Source organism: Trichosurus vulpecula, chromosome 8 (assembly GCF_011100635.1).
Source record: "Trichosurus vulpecula isolate mTriVul1 chromosome 8, mTriVul1.pri, whole genome shotgun sequence".
Classification (NCBI taxonomy): Eukaryota; Metazoa; Chordata; class Mammalia; order Diprotodontia; family Phalangeridae; genus Trichosurus; species Trichosurus vulpecula.
In genome coordinates, this window is record NC_050580.1 from 167143107 (window position 1) to 167164136 (window position 21030).

A 21030-nucleotide genomic window follows, 5' to 3' on the forward strand; every position below is an offset into this window, starting at 1 on the left:
CTGGATTTAAAGAATTAGGGCCATATGTGTAGATTTGTAAGTCATGGATGGGATCATGAAGGGAAAAACTATAAAGAGAGAAGGGAACTTGGGATAGAATGTTTGAAAGTAGACTTGGGGAATTCAACAAAGTAGTGTCTCTTAAGCCTAGGGAGGAGGAGGGATTGGTCAAAGAGTGTCAAAAGCAGCACAGAGGTCCACCTGGATGAAGACTGTGAAAACATTATTGGATTTAGTTGTTAACCTACTTACAATTGCTTTTTTTTTCCAGGAATAGCTACTGTAGTCTACTGAGCTAAACTATTGCAAGCCAAGCTAGATGGAGAATGCCTGAATGCTTACCAATATAGTCTATCGGCTTTGCTTCCTGGCCATAGTCCTAGAGCAATATGAAAACAAAGGGCTTACAACAGTTGCTTTTAAATCGATTTTTCTTTATTCAAATAATTGTCCATTTACCAAGAGACATAATGTCAATTATATAATTTTATATAACAATACTAGAACATAGACTTTTTACACAGGCCAGTACTAGATTGTAGTGGGTCTTAGGAGTCATTTATTTGGCTTTCCTCCCCCCTTTCCACCTCCCCATGTAGCCACATTAACACTAATTGCATTTTGCCATAGACAGTGTGAATTACTACTAGGAGTTAGTGCAAAATGAAAAGGCTGTACCAAATCCATTCTCTTTACTCTTGTTCACACATCTTGCCTTGTGCTCTTGTCCAGAACTAGAAGCAAACTATGCAACAATAAACTCCTTGCCTCCTTGAAGATAGACTAAAAATCACCAAAGCCCTGTAGTACAGTAGAAAGAACACTGATTCAAGAGGAGTAAAGGACAAGGTCCAAATGCCACTTATTGCCACTTACCATCTATGTGACTGTGGGCAAAGCACTTAACTTCCCTGGAGCTCAGTCTTCTCATATTTAAAATGAAGGAGTTGGGGCAGCTAGGTGGTGCAGTGAGTAGAGCACAGGCCCTGGAGTCAGGAGGACCTGAGTTCAAATTCAACCTCAGACACTTGACATCTGCACTAGCTGTGTGACGTTGGGCCCCAATTGCCTTGCCTTGCCAAAAAACAAAACACAAACAGACTTGGGTGGTTTCCTTGCAGCTCTAGATCTGTGGGTCTATCTTTCCAGGTGTCATGTCAAATGTACTAATTAACTTGTAGGGCCCTGTCTTTCTAGTGCAATATCAGAGAAATAGGAGGCATCTGAGTGCCTGAGTGGATAGAGCACTCAGCCTGGAATCAGGAAGACCTGAGTTCTAGTCCAGCCCCAGACACTTAGTAGCTGCGTGACCCTGGGCGAGTCACTTAACCTCTGTTTGCATTAATCCTCTGGAGGAGGAAATGGCAAACCACTTTAGTATTTGTGCCAAGAAAACTCCATAGACAGTATGGTCCATGAAGTCACGAAGAGTCATGTATTACTGAACAATAACTTCCTTTGTACCTGTCAGTTCCAGTTTATTAGATTTTGTGGGAAATACCCAACAATACTGCCAGAGCTACAAAATTAAACTATTATTCAGGGGCAGATGATTTATTTCATTTGCAAGATAACTTGTATTTATACTATCATTTTCACCCAGATTATGAATTTTAGCATGGCAAATCATCCTCCAATTTTATATGCTTTTCTAATCAGGTGAGTCCTTTGTATTGTCACAGTTTTTTTTGTGTGTGTTTTTTGAATCTGTTTACATTTCACTCCTTTTAATTTTTTCAAGTCTTTAATATCCTTTTATGATTTGTGGTCTTTTTCTTTTTTCTAGTCATGGTATCCTCAAACCTTATTTTTTTTTCTCTTTTAAAGTTACACTGTGTTATTCTTCCTTGTCAATTACTTGAATCTTCACTTTCTGAGGCCCTGAGCCCTTTTGTTTTAAGAGCTCTCCCAGTCTCCTAGGTGAAACCCTGGCCTGTGCCAGCATTCACTGCAGGGTCCCAAGGAAAGCAAAGGTGTTTCTTGTATTGTGCTGCTCCCATTCCTTCTCATCTTTTTTCTTCTCTATTTCTGTTGTAAATCAAGTTTAAAATATTCAGTGATTACTATTATATTTAAGGAATTATATTTAAGGAAAGATTAATGTAAAATATTTTAACATTATAATTTATGTATAAGAATCTTCTGTCTTTGTCTTACTTAAGAAGTTCCAAAAGCTCTTTTGCTTATAAGGTAAAATATAAACTCCGTTTGCCATTTAAAGCCTTTCACAGTCTGGCTTCAGCCTACATTTCAAGGCTCGTTATATATTATTCCCTTTCCCACATTCTAAACTCCAGCCAAACTGGTCTACTTGCCATTCCCCACAAGTGACATTAAGTCTCTTACTTTTGTACTTTAGTACAAGCTGTTTTCCATGCTATGCTATGCATGTTCTTCCTTCTCTTTTCTGCCTCTTGGAATTCATAACCCCCTTAAAGGCTTAGCTCAAGTGCTACCTTCTTTGTGAGACCTTTTTAAAATTCCCTCAGTCATTAGTTTTTCTCCTCCCAATCACTTCATATTTATTATGTTCTTTATTTAATGATCTGTGAACATATTATATCCCTTAGGTAGAATGGAAACTTCTTAAAGGTAAGGACAGTCTTTTTATCTTTGTGTCCCTAGTTACTACTTAGCAAATAGTAGAGACCTAAGGTATTCTTGTCACTTGACTGTTACATTTTATAACTCCTGTGTCTCATCTTGGCATGGAGGCAATCCAGGATTCTTGAGGACTTTCCTGTGGAGCACAAGTCCTGCCAGGTCCTAGCAAGCTAGAAAGGTCTCAGATGGGGACCTGCTGATGGACTGCATGTGAGTTATCTGAGGATCACCTTACCTAAATTCAGAGAATCTTATTACCAGGTTGAACTAAGATTTACAAATTTTTTGACCACAGAAACTCTTTCCTGATTGTCTCCTAAGATTTATAAGGATTACAATCTCCATTTGTTGAGAGAATACCCACAATAATGAAATTATCAATCCTTGAGGTACATAAGTGATAATCACAGAATTTAGAGTTGGATGGGACTTGATTTGCCATCTAGTCTCAGCCCAAACCCAAAAGGAATCCTCACTATCACATATCCAGTAAGTGGTCATCTCGTCTCTGCTTGAAGTTAGTAGTTAGAGGAAACTCTTTTTGTAGGAAAGGGAACTAAGGCAGCCTATCCTAATTTTGGACAGCTCTAATTGGTAGGAAATTTTCCTTGACACCAAGCCTAAATTTTCCACTTTGTAAATTCTATATATTGTTTGTTCTGCCCTCTGGGAGTAGCAGAAAAAGCCTAATCCCTCTTCCACATGAAGGCCTTTCAGAACTTGAAGAAATGTATGTAATGTATCTCCCTTAATATTGTCTTATTCAGGTTGAACAATCCCACTTCTTAAACTGATCTCCATATGACATGAACCCAAGGGTTTGTCCCATTCAGGTTGCCCTTCTATGGACAGCTCATCAATATCAACCAACAGACTTGCAACTGAACACTATAGTCCAAATGTGGCCTAAGGCATAAGTACTATTCTGATGCTTCATTATGAAATGGAGGTAACCTTGGGTTCTTAAAGACCATATCAGCAGAATGAATGAATGCAAGACAATTTGAGGACTTGTTTTCTCCCAAACTAGAAAGGCTTCAGGTATGAGCCAGTGTCAGATGTGAGCTTATCTCCTGGCGACTAACTTAGTCAAGTTTAAAGAGCATTTGTCACTGGCTTGGCCAAAGGGTAATTTTTTTTAAAAAATGGTAATTCATAAAGATGGTATGCTAAGATAAGGAGGATTTGTGATCTACGCTGACTGAGACAGTGCCTTCGCATATGAAGTCATTAATACTTGGAGTATTATAATAATGAGGCACACTTTTATAGCACATTAAGTTTTATAAAGCACTTTTTTCATTAAATATTTCCCAGATACATGTAAAAAAATTGTTTAAAACATTTTAAATTCCACATTCTCTCCTCCCTCCTATCCCTTTCCCCTCCTTAAGAAGGCAGGCACTTGATTTTGCTTATACATATGAGGTCTTGCCAAAGATATTTCCATAGCAAACATGTTGCAAAACAAAATAAAACAAAAAAAAAAGAATAAAAAAAGTGCTCAATCTACATTCAGAGTTCATCAGTTCTCTCTCTGGAGATGAACAGCAATTTTTATTATGGGTTCTTTGGAATTATCTTGTGTGATTGTCTTGATCAGGGTAGCTAAGTCTTTCACAGTTGATCATCCTTACAATATTGCTATTACTGTGTATAATATCTTCCTGGTTCTGCTTTGCATTGGTTTATACAAGTCTTCCCAGGTTTCTCTGAAACCATCCTGCTTGTCATTTCTTATAGCACAATAGTATTCCATCACAATCATATACCCCAACTTGTTCAGCCATCCCCCAATTGATGGGCATGTCCTCAATTATTTGTCACCACAAAAAGGGCTGCTACAAATATTTTTTTGAAAAAATAGCTCCTTTTCCTTTTTAAAAAAATCTCTTTGTGATACAGATCTAGTTGTGGTATTCCTGATTCAAAGGATATTATGCACAGTTTTATAGTCCTTTGGGCATAGTTCCAAATTGTTTTCCAGAATAGTTGGACCAGTCCACAACTCCAACAGTGAATTAGGTGTCCCAAATTTTCCATATCACCTCCAGCATTTGTCATTTTTCTTTTGTGTCATATTAGCCAGTCTGGCAAGGATGTGTTGGTATCTCAAAGTTGTTTTAATTTGCATTTCTCTATTCAGTAGTAATTTAGAGCATTTTTTTCAAGTGACAATTGGTAGCTTTGACTTCTTCTGAAAACCACCTGTTCATACCCTTTGACAACTTGGGGAATTTGACCTAGTTCTTATATACTTGAGAAATGAGGCCTTTATCAGAGAAGGTCGCTGTAAATTTTCACTACCACTTTCCTTTTTTTCTTCTAATTTTGGCTGCATTAGTTTTGTTTGTGCAAAAAGTTTTAAATTTCATGGAATCAAAATTATCTGTTTTACTTCCCGTGATCTCCTCAGTCTTTTGTTTGGTCATGAACTCTTCCATTATTCATAGATTTGACATTTTCCTATGCTCCCCTGGTTGACTTATGATATCACCCTGTATGTTTAAATCATATATCCATGTTGACCTTATTTTGGTATGTTGTGTGAGATATTGGTCTATGTCTAATTTCTGCCAAACTGCTTTCCAGTTTTCCCAGCAATTTTTGTCAGATGTTGAGTTCTTATCCCAAAGGATTGGATCTTTGGGTTTATCAAGCACTAGATTGCTATGGTCATTTACTATTATGTATTGTGCACATAATCCAATCTATTCCACTGATTCACCACTATGTTTCTTAGCCAATACTGTATTGTTTTGATGATTACCACTTTGCAATACAGCTTGAAATCTGGAACTGCTTGGCCTCTTTCCTTAACATTTTTTTTCTTTGATTCTCTTGATATTCTTGATCTTTTGTTCTCCTAGATGAATTTTGTTACTATTTTTTCTAGCTCTGTAAGATAATTCTTTGGTAGTTTGATTGGTGTGGAACTGAATAAGTAAATTAACTTTGGCAGAACTGTCATTTTTATTATATTGGCTTGTCCTACTTACAAACAACTAACATTTCTCCAGTTGTTTAAATCTGTCTTTATTTGTGTGAAGTGTTTTGTAATTGCATTTATATTATCCCTGGGTTTGTCTTGGCAGGTGGACTCTCAAGTGTTTTATATTGTATGCAGTTATTTTAAATGGGGTTTCTCTTTCTACCTCTTCATGGTGGGTTTTGTTGGTAATAAAATAAAATACTGATGGTTTATATAGGTTTATTTTATATCCTGCAGCTTTAGCAAAGTTGTTGTTTCAACTAGTTTTTTAGTTGATTCCCTAGGGTTCTCTAAGTATACCATCATATTATGTGCAGAATCATAGTTTTGTTTCCTTATTGCCTATTTTTATTCCTTCAATTACTTTTTCTTGTCTTATCGCTATAGATATGTTTCAACAATCTGGCTAACAGCTGTTGTGGGGGTGAAAGACCAACACAAGACCAACAACAAGCACACTACCAGCACGCTGCTAAAGCACAGGTTCTTTTGATCTGCTTTATTAAGGAAATCAACGTTAAGGGGTTGACAAGCTTACTTTAATTCAGCATACAAATACCATTCACTTAGTTCAGGCGAAAAACCCAGCACCCTGAACTTCAGAACAAATACAAACAAATTACAAACATCGACAGACAGACCTTGTCTGATTCAAATCCCAATACATAGTTACCAGAGTATAACAAAGTCCCAACATCCCGGTTTATGAGCTGGAGGGCTCTTAGCTACAGCTGCCCGGAGTCTCCGCAACATCTCGCGCCACCAAGAGTGAGAGCCCTGCGCAAATGGCTCTGTCTTCTCTTCTTAAAGCATTTCAAACGTCATCAAACGTCATCTGAATGACCAGAACTTAGGCTCCTATGATTGGTTCTGGAGTTAGCACCTCCCCCTAGTTAGCCCCACCTCGGGCCCCACCTTAGTTACCAATCCACACCTACAAGTAAGACTCAATGAAATACACTGAATTACTCAAAGGAAACAAAAGCCAAACTCTTCAAGGGCACTTGGTTGAACTGAGTGCTAAGAGCCATTTTGCTTACCAATACAAGATAGCATTCCTAGTACAGTATTGAATAATACTGGTGACAATGGACATCCTTGCTTCACTCCTGATCTTATTGGGAAGGCTTCTAGCTCATCATCATCATAGATAATGCTTGCTGATGCTTTCAGATCGATGCTACTTAGAATTTTAAGAAAAGTTTCATTGATTCCTTTGTTTTCTAGTGTTTTTAATAGGAATGAGTATTATATTTTGCCAAAGGTTTTTCTGCATTTATTGCTATAATCATTTGATTTTTATTGTTATTGATGTGATCAATTTTGCTGATAGTTTTCCTAATATTGAATTCCTGGTATTAATCCCATCTGGTCATAGTATATGATCTTTGTGATATATTGCTGTAATCTCCTTGCTTGTATTTTACTTAAAATTTTTACATCAATATTCATTAAGGAAATTGGTGTGTTGTTTTCTTTCTTTGCTCTCCTTGATTTATATATCAAAATTCTATTTGTGTCATAAAAGAAATTTGGTAGGACTTCTTAACTATTTTTTCAAATAGTTTATATAGTGTTGGGATTAATTGTCCCTTAAATGTTTGATAGAATTCACTTGTGATTCCATCTGGTCCTTGGGATTTTTTTTTCTTAGGTAGCTCATCGATGGCTTGTTCAAATTTTTTTTTTTTTTTGCTACTAAGATAGGTTATTTATAGGGAAGTTTACATTTTTGTGAATATTCATCCATTTCTCTTAGATTGTTGGTCTTACTAGCATGTAATTGAGAAAAATAACTCCTAATAATTGATAAAGCACTTTTTTTTGCAACATCCCTTTGAGGTATGCAGTGCAGGTATTATAATATATGTTATACAATATATATTATATATTGACAAACTCAGAAACTCAGAAAGGTTGTTGTTTGCCCAAGGTCACACAGCTAGTAAGTGTTATAGCTGGAACTCTGACTCCAAATCTCAAGTAATTACTACAGAATTTTATCATAACTAAATATTTATTTGTACCTTTGTTGCTTTGAAAAAAACCCTATAACTTGCTGAGAAGACAGCATAGGAGATGGGAGGAAAGAGCAAAGGGAGAGTAGTGATTCTTTGTCACTTTACTTGGATAATCCCAACCTAGCAGAAATCTAACAAGACATTTTTGATACTAAGCAGAATCTAAAAATTCTACCTTCCCTTCCCCTCCTTTTGCAAGTTGGAAAATTTTAAATCTTGAGGGGTTCTGTCCATGGGAGGCTTTGAGACTCTACTGTAACATGTACCATTTGATTTAGTACAAAATAAATACATAAGTGAAATGAAAACCAAAATATTTGGCTGATAGAAATTCACCTATGAAAAGGAATTGTAAAAGTGCCCTCACGTCACAGCATTGAGTGTTTCATTCTGAGTCGCTCCATACCTTGTCTATGCTTAATCTAATCTGTACAACGTAGCCATATTCTTTTCCATCTGTGTACCTAGAAATATATTGTATAGTATTTTTGTCCTAACCTCCTAATTGCTGTCTTTGGCTTGGGTCAATTTTACAAGTTCTGTGGTCTCCCCTTGCCAGCTAGATCTGGCATGCCATGAATGCCCCTGAATTAGCACAATGGGTCACATGTCATGTTTACTTACCTTATGTTGTCAACTTCCATCCTCATGAACAAAACTCTGTCTTGATCCTGTTTGGCTTTTACTGCCAACTCTCACTTCTGGTATTAGCATCTTCTTATCTTGGAGAATTATTTTGATGATTTCTTTTACATAGTCCTGCTGGTAGATATATATGGAAGAGATGGAAATTTTGTCCTTCAGGGTTGTCTTGGCAGGACATATATCATATGTCACATGTCTTGGCATGGTAACAGGAGTGGGGAACCTATAGCTTCAAGGCCACATGTGGCCCTCTAGTTCCTTGGCTGTAGCCTTTTGACTGAGTCCTTTGATTTAAGGGGATTTGTTGTGTGAAGTTTGGATTCAGTCAGAAGGCTGCATTTGAGAACCTAGAGGGTCACACGTGGTCTTGTGGCTGCAGGTTCCCCACCCCTGTACTAGGTCAATAATACAGTTGAAGGCAAGTATATTAGTATTGCAGGGTTGGGTTAGCAGGGTAAAATCAGATGGATAACATATGTTAAGGTCTTTGAAAACCTTAAAACAGTATGTATAATGATCCATTTAGGGCTTTGTAATTTTTTGGTGGTAGTCATCTAGATCGTAACCCAAAAGTTCTTAACTTGGGGGTCTGTGAACTTTTTTTAAAAAATATTTTGATAACTGTGTTTCAATCAAATTGGCTTCCTTTGTAATTTCATGTGTTTGGTTTTATGCATTTAAAAACATTTAGAGAAGGGGTCCACAGGCTACACTTGACTGCTAAAAGCGTTCATGATACAAAAAAATTTAAGAACCTATTCCTAGGTTGAAATAAAAAATGCTGTATATCACTATTTAGAGGACTTTTAAAATTAGTCTTTGTTAAATTTAAAGTAACAGGTATTTTTATTTTATATAAACTCATTTTATAGTTCTTAAATTTATGTAATTAAGTATAACTAATTTATTTTATGAACTTGTAGCTTCAAACTTGAATATTTAGATTTATTTTTATCATAAGGCATCTATTAATAAAGTACAGAACAGTTTGGCATAACTAGATTAGACATTGTAAATACCCAGACAATATGATTTAATGTGCAAGTTTTTATTTTACATGCAACATTTTAGTAACACATATAATGGATAAAATAAAGTCAAGCTATTTAATCTTAGACTTAACAAATCTAATGGATAAAGTAAGATCAAACTAATTTTAAAAGTTACTGTTATGTGAAAACACCATTTTAATAACATTCGTGAAGGATGGTACCACCATTAGAGGCAAAAATTTGATTTCAGCACTTGAAAAATTAAAGTTGATATTGACTGGATCTCAAATATTAATTGTAAGTTATAATCTAGTTATATTGCCTTTTCAAAGAAATTAGCTTAATTATTGTTTTGTCTTATAGTTTGCCAGGGTTTGGATACCTGATCCTGAGGAAGTCTGGAAATCAGCAGAGTTGCTCAAAGATTATAAACCAGGAGATAAAGTGCTTCAGCTTCGCCTTGAGGGAGGCAAGGTAAAGTTTTCTGTCTTCACCAGTCTACAGGCTTTGGGTGCTCTGATATTTACTACTGTGTTACATTGGATAAGTCACTTTCTCTGAATCATTCTTCCTCCTCACCTGTGAAATGAGTGGGTTGGACTACAGATGATCTTAAGAGACCCTCTTAGCCATAAATTCCAAAATATGTTAAAGAGGAGAAATATCAGAAATTAAAGGTTGCCATTAAGCTTAGAGAGACTACAGTGTGCTTAGCTTGGGTTTGGAGTTTCACTTTTTATTCCAATGTTATTTTTTTACCTTTTAGATTGATATATAGTCAGCAAATTATCCATGCAAATGAAGTGCACATGTATTATGAATAATCCAAAATAGTAGGAAATCAAAAGTATCATATTGGCTTGAGATACCTTGTGTTAATTTTACCATCCCCCATCCCAAATTTGTCTATTTGATTTTTGCTTAAGCTGATGTTAAAATTAACATATACTAAACTACCTAAAGCTGGGTGACTGGAGGAAGCCAGCCCAGAATTTGATATTTAAATCAATCAACCTACAAATATTTGTTGAGGATTCACTATGTGAAAGGCATTGTAGAAAACAGAAAACATTTAATGTCATGATTCCTGCATTTAAAGAACATGTAATGTTGGGGAAATAAAACAAAGACATGAAAAAATAACTAATGGCAAAAGAGATTTCAAAAAGCAGAAGTATGTGGTTAATTGCCCATTGAATTTTATAAAGCTTATCAGCACTATGAAAATTCATGGGGAGGAAAAAGCTGTGGACTTAAGAGGTCTTGAAAAGGTCTGAGTCTTAGAAGATGGGTAATATTTACATAGATAAAGAGGGCTATGTTCTTGGCAGATAAAATGATTTGAACAAAAACATGGAAGGCAGGAAGCCACAAGATGCATTTGGCTTCATGGCTTACCAGTTCTACTAACTTTCTGTCATGTCAGAAGGTGCCAGGAATTAGAAATCTCAAGTTAGAAGTAAATAAAAATTGGAAACAGTAGATGAGATCTATCAACAGTAATGAGTTAGAAATAAGAACATATTTTGTTTTTATTTGAATGATCTGTACAAGTATTATCTTTTCAATTTTTAGGATTTGGAATATTGCCTAGATCCAAAGACAAAGGAGCTGCCTCATTTACGAAATCCTGATATCCTTGTGGGTGAAAATGACCTCACAGCACTCAGCTATCTTCATGAACCTGCTGTGCTCCATAATCTCAGAGTTCGTTTTATTGATTCCAAACTTATTTATACCTATTGTGGTAAGTGTGTATCCCAGATTGTTTCACAGTGAAATACCTTTTGTTGTCATAAAACCATGGAACATGTTAGGCATTAAGAAGATAGGTTAGAGATTGTTTTTAGGGAGCAAAATAAAATGACATACAGCATTATCAGGCAGTTTTAATGGTTTTCTTCAGTCATATTGCATCTTATGGTGAATAGCTTCTTGAAGTTACATAATTTGTACAGAATAATACAAGGTATCCCAAAAGTCTCAGTGTAGTTTTAAGCTTTAGTAGTTTAAATAAACTATTGCTAGATGAGGGGAAATGGTATTGTGAAATAGCTTAAATAAACTACAAAAACTTAAAGCTTAAATTAAGTTTTGATAGCTAAAACTGCACTAAGACTTTTGCAACATCCTGTACAGAAGTATGGAAGTATGACATTATCTTCAGCCAAGTAAATGCCAATGTTCTGTTGTAAGGAGCATTTATTGCATTGGACAACATAATCTATATATGTACTAAGGTTCTAGTGCCCAACTTTTGAGATTCATGGGTGCTGATAGTGTTCTTTTTCTCAATGGTTTTTAACCATGACTGAAATAATTGTAGGGCTAAATGTTTTCCTTGTTCCTTAATTTGTTCAGTTCCTTATTATCACTGTGACTTAAGCTGACTTAAGCATTCTCTTCCTTTACCACAAACATGAACACCTACATGCTGCTTTGTCATTCTGATCCATATTATCTAGCTCTGATTATCTTTGTATCTCTCTTCAGCAACTATGTATGTATTGTTTCTATCTATTGCTAACTTTTTGTCTACTACCTTCCTATGGCCTCTCCCCCATTAATTTTCATAGAATCTTAAAATATAGTCCTAGAATCTCCACTCTCTTCTCTCTGTGTCCACTGCCTTAGTGAACTTTTTTCAGCTTTCATCCTTAATAAGGGAGATTAATAATCCCCCTGTACCATCTGGTACTATGAGCCACTCAGAGCCTTAGCTAGACATGTTCATGCCAGGGACGGGCAGAATGAAATATGTCCACCAATGAACTTTTGGCAATGCATTCTGTGAAAATAATACAAGAACCAGTTAAGACAAATTCAGTTGTACAGAAGGAAGAGTTAGTTATTATACTGGATGGGTATTAATAATATAATCTATCTAGTTTTTTTCCTATTTTATGTAATTATCCTTGCTAGTCAGGTGCTAACTTTGGTTGTTTCTAATGGTTGGAGGGGTGCAAGTTGAATTTTGATGGTCAGGGTCTAAAACCTAGTCATCCCATCCTAGTTATAACTCTGGGCTACCCTTTCTCCTTCATTCTCTTTACACCCTTGGATTTCATGATGCCATTTTACCCCCATCTGTCAACCACCAAAAGGATGGAAATGAAGGCCTGTATTGTGGTGGTCACAATGGAAATAGAGAAGAGGTGTTGAATTTAGAGGATATTACTGAGTTAGAATTGACTTACCCTGGTTATTGATTAGATATGAAAAGGCAGAGAAGAGGAAGAGTCAAAGATGGAACAATATAGTACAAACCATAATTAAGCAAGAATAGATCTTATCTACAATATTCCTGTTATGCAGTCATCAAGGTCTATATGAAGACCTCCAATGAAGGGAAACGCACTGCCTACTACTTGAGCAACTGAAGAACAAGATTTTATTTTGTGACTATCATGTACCAAGTACAGTCTTTGAAGATAGGAATACAAATATAAAATTAAGACAGACCCTGCCCACAAAGAGCTTACCTACTAGGTAGATGTGACATATTCACAGTTAAAAAGAGGCTACATACAAAATATATGGGTTGACGGGTGATGGGTTGAGGGAAGGGCGGATGTGGGAGGACTACCAACTTGCAGGAATCGGGAAAAAGCCTTTGGTTATAAGTGAAATTCTTGAGCCTTCAAGGGACCTTTGAAGAGAGCTTGGAGTTTAAAGAGTCAGAGGTGATGAAGGAGAGCATTCTATGCCTGTACAAGGCCTGGAGGCAATCGAGAGAATGTCACATATGGGTAATTTTGAGTAGGTAAGTTTGGCTGGAGTGTAGAATGAATGAGGAAGAATAATATGTAATCACCTTGAAAAGATGGGCTGGGGCTAGATTGTGAAGAAATTTAAATGCCAAACAGGGGAGGAAATGGGAAGTCATTGGAGCTTCTTGCGCAGAGCACTCACATAGTCAGACTTGTGTTGTAGAAATGTCAGTTTAGTAGCTTTGTAAAAGACAGGTGATGGAAAAGTCTGTATGGATGAAGACCAATTAAGGAACTCCCTCAGTAGTTCAGATCAAACATGTTGAGCTCATGAACTAGGGTGGTTATGGTGTGAGGGGAGAAAAAGTGGTGTGTTGGAGGGGTATTCAGGAGGTAGAATGTTCAACAGGGTTTCACAACAGATTGGACATAGGGCATGAGTTAAGGTGAAGAGTCAAGGCTGACTGCTAGGTTGCAAACCTTTAAGGAAGAATGGTGATGTCCTTGATAGAAATACGGAAGTTAGGAGGAGGAGTAGCAGCTTTTGGATAGTGCTAATTATTAGGAAATTTGCCTTTATCATAACAAACTCTGCTTCTCTCCTTTTTCTACCCATTGCTCCTAGTTCTGCCTTTTGTTAACAAGCAGATTGTCTGATTCCTCTTCTGTATCATCAGCCTTCAAATACTGAAAGATAGCTAGCTTGTCTCCTTCTACGTCTTCTCTTTTCTAGATAAACATCTCTGTTCCTTCAAGCAATTTACATATGACATATTTTTCAGTTCTCTATCCTTTTCTGCACGTAGCTGGTCAGCAGACAAAATAAATAAATATGGTTTCCAGAAGTGGACAACATACTCCAGCTGTGGTCTGACCAGGGAATTTTACAGTGGCACTGTAACCTCCTTTGTTTTTTACATGGCTTCTATAAATACAACTTTAGGTCACATAATTTTTTGGCTGTCATGTCACATGATTGACTCATATTGAGTATGTAGCACACTCGATACTGCAGGGTTTTTTTTATGTAAAGTTTTGTCTACCAGACCTCTCTCTCATAATGTACCAATATTGTGTATTTGGGCAATTCATTTTCTTTTGTGCTTGCTATCTGTATCACACAATCAGCACTCTGTTATATCAATATATAATACTATCTTGATCTTTAATTTTTTCATATGTGTATGCCTTATTTTGTCACCATAGTGTATTATAAATTCCCTGGGGCCAAGGATAATGTCTTATCCCATTTTTTTTAAAGGAGGAAGCAGTGTGGTATAGTAGAAAGGGTGCTGAGGTTGGGGTAAGGAACAACCTAAGTTTGAATCCTATCTCTGACTCTTACTAAGTTATATGACCATAGACAAGTCCCATAACCTCTGTGGGCCTCAATTTCCTCATCTTTAAAACTGAATTAGTAATACCTGTAGTACTTAACTCATAAGTTGTTGAAAGGATAAGATGAGGTGATGGTGGTGGTGGTGTGTATGTGTGTGTGAATGCGCACGTGCATGCATGTGAGCATAGTACTTTTTAAACCTTGAAATGCTTATGCCAGGTACTGTTATTATTATGATGACCCTTAGTGCCTAGGACCGGTCTCTGGGCACATAGTAGTGTGGTCACTGTAAACTTGTTAGTTAATTATTATCCCTTTATCTTCTATATACTAAGGGAAACTTGTTACAAGAATATATTATGGAGAAATGGTCAGTGGGAGGGAGAACTCCTGGAAATTATTTCCATCCCAGGTGTCTGTAATATACTGGTATCTAAGAGAAGGAAGTGCTTAGGAATTCTCAGAGTAAATGCAGCCCCAATATTGCCAGTTCCTAAGAACCCTGATCACACTAATGGGTACTTTTAACTCTGTTGCTTATGCATCAATAAGTCAATCAATGAGCATTTATTACGTTCCTACTACGCATTAGGTACTGTGTTAAGCATTAGTGATAGAAATACAAAGAATAAAACAATTACTACTGTCACATCCTAAAGGGGCAGGCTACAAGTACATACATATATAGATATAGATATAGCCACACAGTAAATATGTATTTTTATTTTATTTATTTTTGTAATTTATATTTTATTTATTTAATATTTTTAGTTTTCAGCATTGATTTTCACAAGATTTTGAATTACAAATTTTCTCCCCATTTCTACCCTCCCCCCCCCACTCCAAGATGGCATATATTCTGATTGCCCCATTTCCCAGTCAGCCTTCCCTTCTGTCACCCCACTCTCCCCACCCCCTTTTCCCTTACTTTCTTGTAGGGCAAGATAGATTTCTATGCCCCATTGCCTGTGCATCTTATTACCCAGTTGCATGAAAAAGCAATTTTTGTTTTTTGAACATCTGCTTTTAAAACTTTGAGTTCCAAATTCTCTCCCCTCTTCCCTCCCCAGCCAACACCCCCCCCCCCAAGAAGGCAAGCAATTCAACATAGGTCACACGTGTATCATTGTGCAAAACCCTTTCACAATACTCATGTTGTGAAAGACTAACTATATTTTGCTCCCTCCTATCCAGTCCCCCTTTATTCAGTTTTCTCTCTTGATCTTGTCCCTTTTCAAAGTGTTTGCTTTTGATTACCTCCTCCCCCATCTGCCCTCTTTTTGTCCCCTTCCTCCTCCTTTCCTGTGGGGTAAGATACCCAATTGAGCCACACAGTTAATATAAAGAGAATAAAAACAAAGAGAAGGCCATGAGCAGTAGGGTAGAGCTTGAGCTGAATCTTGAAGTAAGAGGGATTCTCTAAGGCAGAAGTGAGGAGGGAATCGAATATAGCCCAGACATGAAGTGACTTACATGACAGACAATGTAAAGAGACAGTGACAGGGGGTTGAATGTTGTATGTGAGGATCATACAGAAGGCCAGTTTGGATAAGTCAAAACACAGTGTGTGACACAACAGAGAGGTTGGGACCAGATTGTGAGGTCAGGCAGTCATTAAGCATTTATTAAGCATTTGACATGGGTTCTAGGCATTATGCTGAGCACTGGGGATACAAAGAAAGGAAAAATATGATCCTTGCCCTCATGGAGTACACATTCTAATGGGTGAGACAACATGCAAATAACTTTGTACTTACTGTATGTGTGTGTGTGTACTTTATATCTATATCTATATAATGTATTACTATATATACATGTATGCATATGCTGTATACACACAGAGTATATACATTGTAAATGAAAATTAATATCAGAAGGAAAGGACTGGTGTGTGTGTGTGTGTGTGCGTGTGCGTGTGTGTGTGTGTGTGTGTGTGTGTGTGTGTGTGTAACAGGAATGGCCTCTTACAGAAGATAGGATTTGGACTGAATCTTGAAGGAAATTAGGAAAGCCGGAAGATGGAAGTAATGAAGGAGAAAATTATAGTTGTGGGGGAAACAGCCAGTAAAGTATGTATGGCTGAAATGGAGTGAAGGAATAGGTCATACCACTTAAGGAAATTGAGGGATTGGGAGATGAAGGAATTTGAGAGAGCATCAGTATAGCTAGTGAAGTGCTCTAGTATCAATCAAAACAGAATGTGGAAAATAAAGAAAGACGGTAAATCACGTACTGAACTTTTTGAGTAAAGACGAAGAGTAGACCTGGGAGCTGGTCTATAACAATTATCATGATCTAGATTGGGTGGAAAATTTTAATTGATTAAACTTCAAAGGAGAAAAGGTTGTTGAGTGATGATGGTAAAGGAGAATCTGAAAGGCAGTACAGGGCAAGGAGTATTTCAACTCTGGTGACATAAGCTACGTAGGAAATAGAATTTTGTCATAAACTATGTGATTTAAGGAGTCATTCAGGAGTCAAAAGATCCCCCAATACTGGACATTCTCTAGAGTTCCTTCTTTCTTTTTTTAGGCTTTAAATGTGCATTTTCCATCTCTTTCCAAGTAATTTATATGACTCAGTCTTTCTGTTTGTTGCTCTATTTCTGCATTTCATTTTCTCGTTTGATTCTGTCACCATCAATTTGTTCAGATGTGTTTGATTCTTGTAGGAAGTGCAGTGAGCTAGGAAAGGCATGAAACAGACCCATTTATAAATGGAGGAAATGTGGATTGGTTCAGACCATTTGGCAATAAGGCTAGATGTCAGGGAACAAGATCTAGTTTTGTGCTTGGCCCCTTAATTTTTAAGCCCAGTAGTAGTTGAAATTAAAATAAGACTGGGTTATTTGTGATTCTCACTATATTTACCAGTTGCATGGCTGATCATATTTAAGAAATTACTTTCAGCCTTGGAAGGCTCATTTAGATTCTTTTGGCTGCCAAACATCGTGAAATTCAATTGTAATCTTTGTACAAATAGTACAGGAATCAGTGTTACTATTGATCTGTCTTCTACCAGCCTTCCTCAAAATCTACCAGTATTATTCTGTGCTATGTGCTTTATTTTCTTTTTCAGGTATTGTTTTAGTAGCAATAAATCCTTATGAACAGCTGCCTATCTATGGCGAAGATATCATTAATGCATATAGTGGCCAGAACATGGGAGATATGGATCCTCACATCTTTGCTGTGGCAGAAGAGGCTTATAAGCAGATGGCCAGGTGAGGGAAAGATGGATTTATGCTTGTTTCATTTGGTGTAATAATTTCCTTCATTCCCAGAAGGCAATGCAGTGTAAAGGAAAGAGCACCAGACCGGGAGTCAGAAGATCTAGGAAGATGATTTGAAAATGTCTGGACTTAGAGAGTTTTAGGTCAAAAAGTTCTTCAGAGGTCACTGAGCCCAGACAATTCATTTTACAAATGAAGAAATTGAGGTTTGAAAAGATGAAGGGACTTTCCTCATATACAAAATGAGAGAATTGAACTAAGTGAACCCTGACATTCCACATAGCTCTAGAATTCTCTGGTTAGGTCCAAATATTTTCAAATTATCTCCTAGGTTTTTTTAATCTTGATGCTTCAGTTCAGGGGATGGAAACCCATAATGTGACTGAGTCTATACTGTGTATGAGTTTTAAATGTCCAAGAATTAGTACCTAGTCATTAGAATATGTAAACAGTAGCTGTGTTTCCAGCTTTATTCCCATAGATCTGTAAAGGGTTCAATAAAAGCCCTAAGCCCTGAATGACTCCATTCCACATTCCAAAACCATTTCTTTATCAAGTGCATATCATATGACAGACACTAGACACTAGAGATACAAAGACAAATCCAGAAACAGTCCTTAGATGTTTTCAAGTAGCTTTTATTTTCATGATTACATGTGCTTTAATAAACATTTATTCCTCAATATCAACCTTCTCTGTCTACCTTGGATTGTCCCATAACCCCTCTGGTACACTTTGAATTGGAAGTCCATAGGTAGAGAAAATCTTGATTTAGTCTTTTTAGCTATGAAAGGAATTACCTCATTATCGAAAAGTTTAGACATTGTGTTTTAATAAGTCTGTGCCAAATTAGCACCTGAAGGAATGAAAAAAGTGTTTATTAAGCACCAACTATGCGATAGGCACTGTGCTAGGCACCAGGATGGAATCAACCATATAAATTGGGTACTTACAAGGTCACAGGCTTGGGACTGGATGAAGAGAAAAAGCTGCACAAGAGAACAAATTTTAATAATGATACTATGCTTCTTTTAGCTATCAATGCATAAGTCCATAATATCTTTTTAAGTAGGTTAAATAGAGAGGTATCAATAAAAATTGTGGGGAGATAAAAAAGGGGGGAGGAGAAAATTATTTGTGCTACCAGATTATACCCTTAAAAAAGGATATAATAATGAATGATCAAATCAAAAACAGAGCAGTATAGTAGTAGACTGCCAAGTTTGGAGTCAGGAAGTCCTGCCTTCCAAGTACTGCCTCTGACACATACCTGCAATAGGACATGGGCAAATTATTTCATTTTCTCAGTGCCCGTAAGACTGTAAGACTACAAGTTACAGATGAGTAGCTAATTTGCATTGATGGGGGCGGGGTAAAGGGGAGTTTCCATACCACAATTTCCCTGAACCAAAAAAATCATAGATTCTGATCCTCTCCCACTTCTTCCCCCAAGAATGATCAATTTTTGCATGTGCAGCTCTGTTCTACAACCCACAAGTCCAAGCTCTCATATGGGTTAGAGCATTTCCATCCATCCATAGAGGGTTTTTGGTCCTTCAAACCAAGGTGGTGAGTACCTTGTATATCAAGGAGGCAAAAGAGTACTGGGTTTGTTGGCATTCTATGTTGTAAAGAGGAATTTGGAGCAAAAGACTCCCACAAAAGAGACTTTTGAAAAATGTTTACTTGAAGCAATAAAAGACTTCTTTGAATATATAGGTGTTTAAGTTGAAATTTTATCCTTAGCATCATAATTACTGGTGGTCTATTGATAGTCATATTTCTCAGTTTTCTTTCCTTTTACCATAGATGTTTATTTTGGTTACATTCAATAACTTATTTTGTACAGCTCCCTTGAGACTCCATCTTAGCCTCATATATTGTGTATTTCCTTCATTTTCTCAATTTGTTTTTCAAAAACAGACTTCTTTTGTTTTTCAGTCAGTTATTTCTTGTAGAAACCCCTACCTATAACATGGGCAGAAATTTTTAAAATTTATGCATGCTTAGTTAGGCTTAGAACATCCAGATGATGTTGCTAGATTATTACTTACATCTTTTTTCTTTTTTTCTGTTTATAAATGTACTTTATATTTAAAAATTTTTAAAATTCATTTTGAATTAAGATACAAAAAGACAAAAAAGAGAATGTGTAACAGTGCAACATAAAAAAGAGGATTTAATATAAACTCATCAATTTCCATAGTTTTCAAAGCTACCCTGTTTTTCTGTGCTTCTTTCTAAGTTTTCTTTTGTTCTCTGCTGTGCACTTTTAGTTTTTTTCTTTCCTCCCTCCTCTCCCTTAGACAAGGCTACCATTAGATACACACACACACACACACACACACACACACACATATACATACATATATATGTAAAAGTGTACTATACATACACTTCTATTTATCAGTTCTTTCTCTGGAGGTGGATGGTATTTTCCTTCATTGGTCCTTTGTAGTTGATTTGAGTATTTATAATACTCAAAATGACTTGGTTGTTCAAAGTTGTTCTTGGAACAATATTGCTGTTACTGTGTACAACGTTCTCTTGATTCTGCTCATTTCACTCAGCATTATTTCATGCAAGTCATTCCATATTTTTCTAAAATCAACCAGCGCATCATTTCTTAGCACAGTAGTGTTCCATCGCAGTCATATACCACTTATATTCTTATAAATTTTATATATATCTTTAAATATTTGAGGTATAAGACCTTAATCTGGGAGACTGTCTATAAAATTTTTCTCTTAACTTTCTGTTTTCCTTCTAATCTTGACTACATTGGTTTTATTTATACAAAACCTCTTAAGTTTAATAAAAATTATCATTTTACATGCTTAAGATATGGTACTGCTAAACCTCTTTCCTTTACATTTTTTATTGCATATTTTTCTTGCTAGGTGTAAAAGTAACATGCTTTTCTGATAGAAGTAAAATTATCTTTCATTAAGTTCACAGTTAGGAACTGTTTGAAAGTTCCTGCTACTACAGAATTAGATTCAGGGAACTCTCGGCTTCATCTCTTGCAGTAAGGATGATACCAATGATTTCTATAGGTAGATATAAGCCCCATGGTTGTAGCAGCTAAGGTGATCGTAAGAGAATGCGTGGTTTAATGGGAAAAGCCCCTGATTAGCAGTCTGGGCCTGTCTCTCTGCTACTGATAGCCGTGTGCCCTTGAACAGTATACTCATCACAGTTTTCCTTATTGCATTCTTGTGTAGGTATAGTGCGTTATAATTCTACATGTGAATATGTAACTCATATTTCAAAAGCACTTTAAAATTCCCAGAGAGCTTCTTTACACCAACTTTGCAAAGTAATGTGACTACTGTTATTCCTATTTAACAAGTGAGGAAGCTGGGTCTCAGACAGGTTCATTTGCTTGTCCCCAGACACAAAGAACATGTCCGAAGTAAGACTCAGATTCAGATCTAGCTGCTACTACTACTAATTATAGTATCAATAGCTATTATTTATAGAGCACCTTAAGAT

The 21030-nt window shown here is 36.4% G+C and overlaps 1 protein-coding gene across 3 annotated transcripts in view; it reads left to right on the forward strand.

Annotated features, from left to right (window-relative positions):
• Window positions 1-21030, forward strand: part of MYO5A (myosin VA) — a 232181-nt gene that overhangs the window by 73667 nt on the left and 137484 nt on the right. For all 3 annotated transcript variants that reach the window (XM_036734147.1, XM_036734144.1, XM_036734145.1), the window contains exons 2-4: window positions 9618-9728; window positions 10830-11001; window positions 17382-17526. In XM_036734147.1, coding sequence (XP_036590042.1) covers window positions 9618-9728; window positions 10830-11001; window positions 17382-17526 — 428 coding nt within the window. The remainder of the gene's footprint in view (window positions 1-9617; window positions 9729-10829; window positions 11002-17381; window positions 17527-21030) is intronic.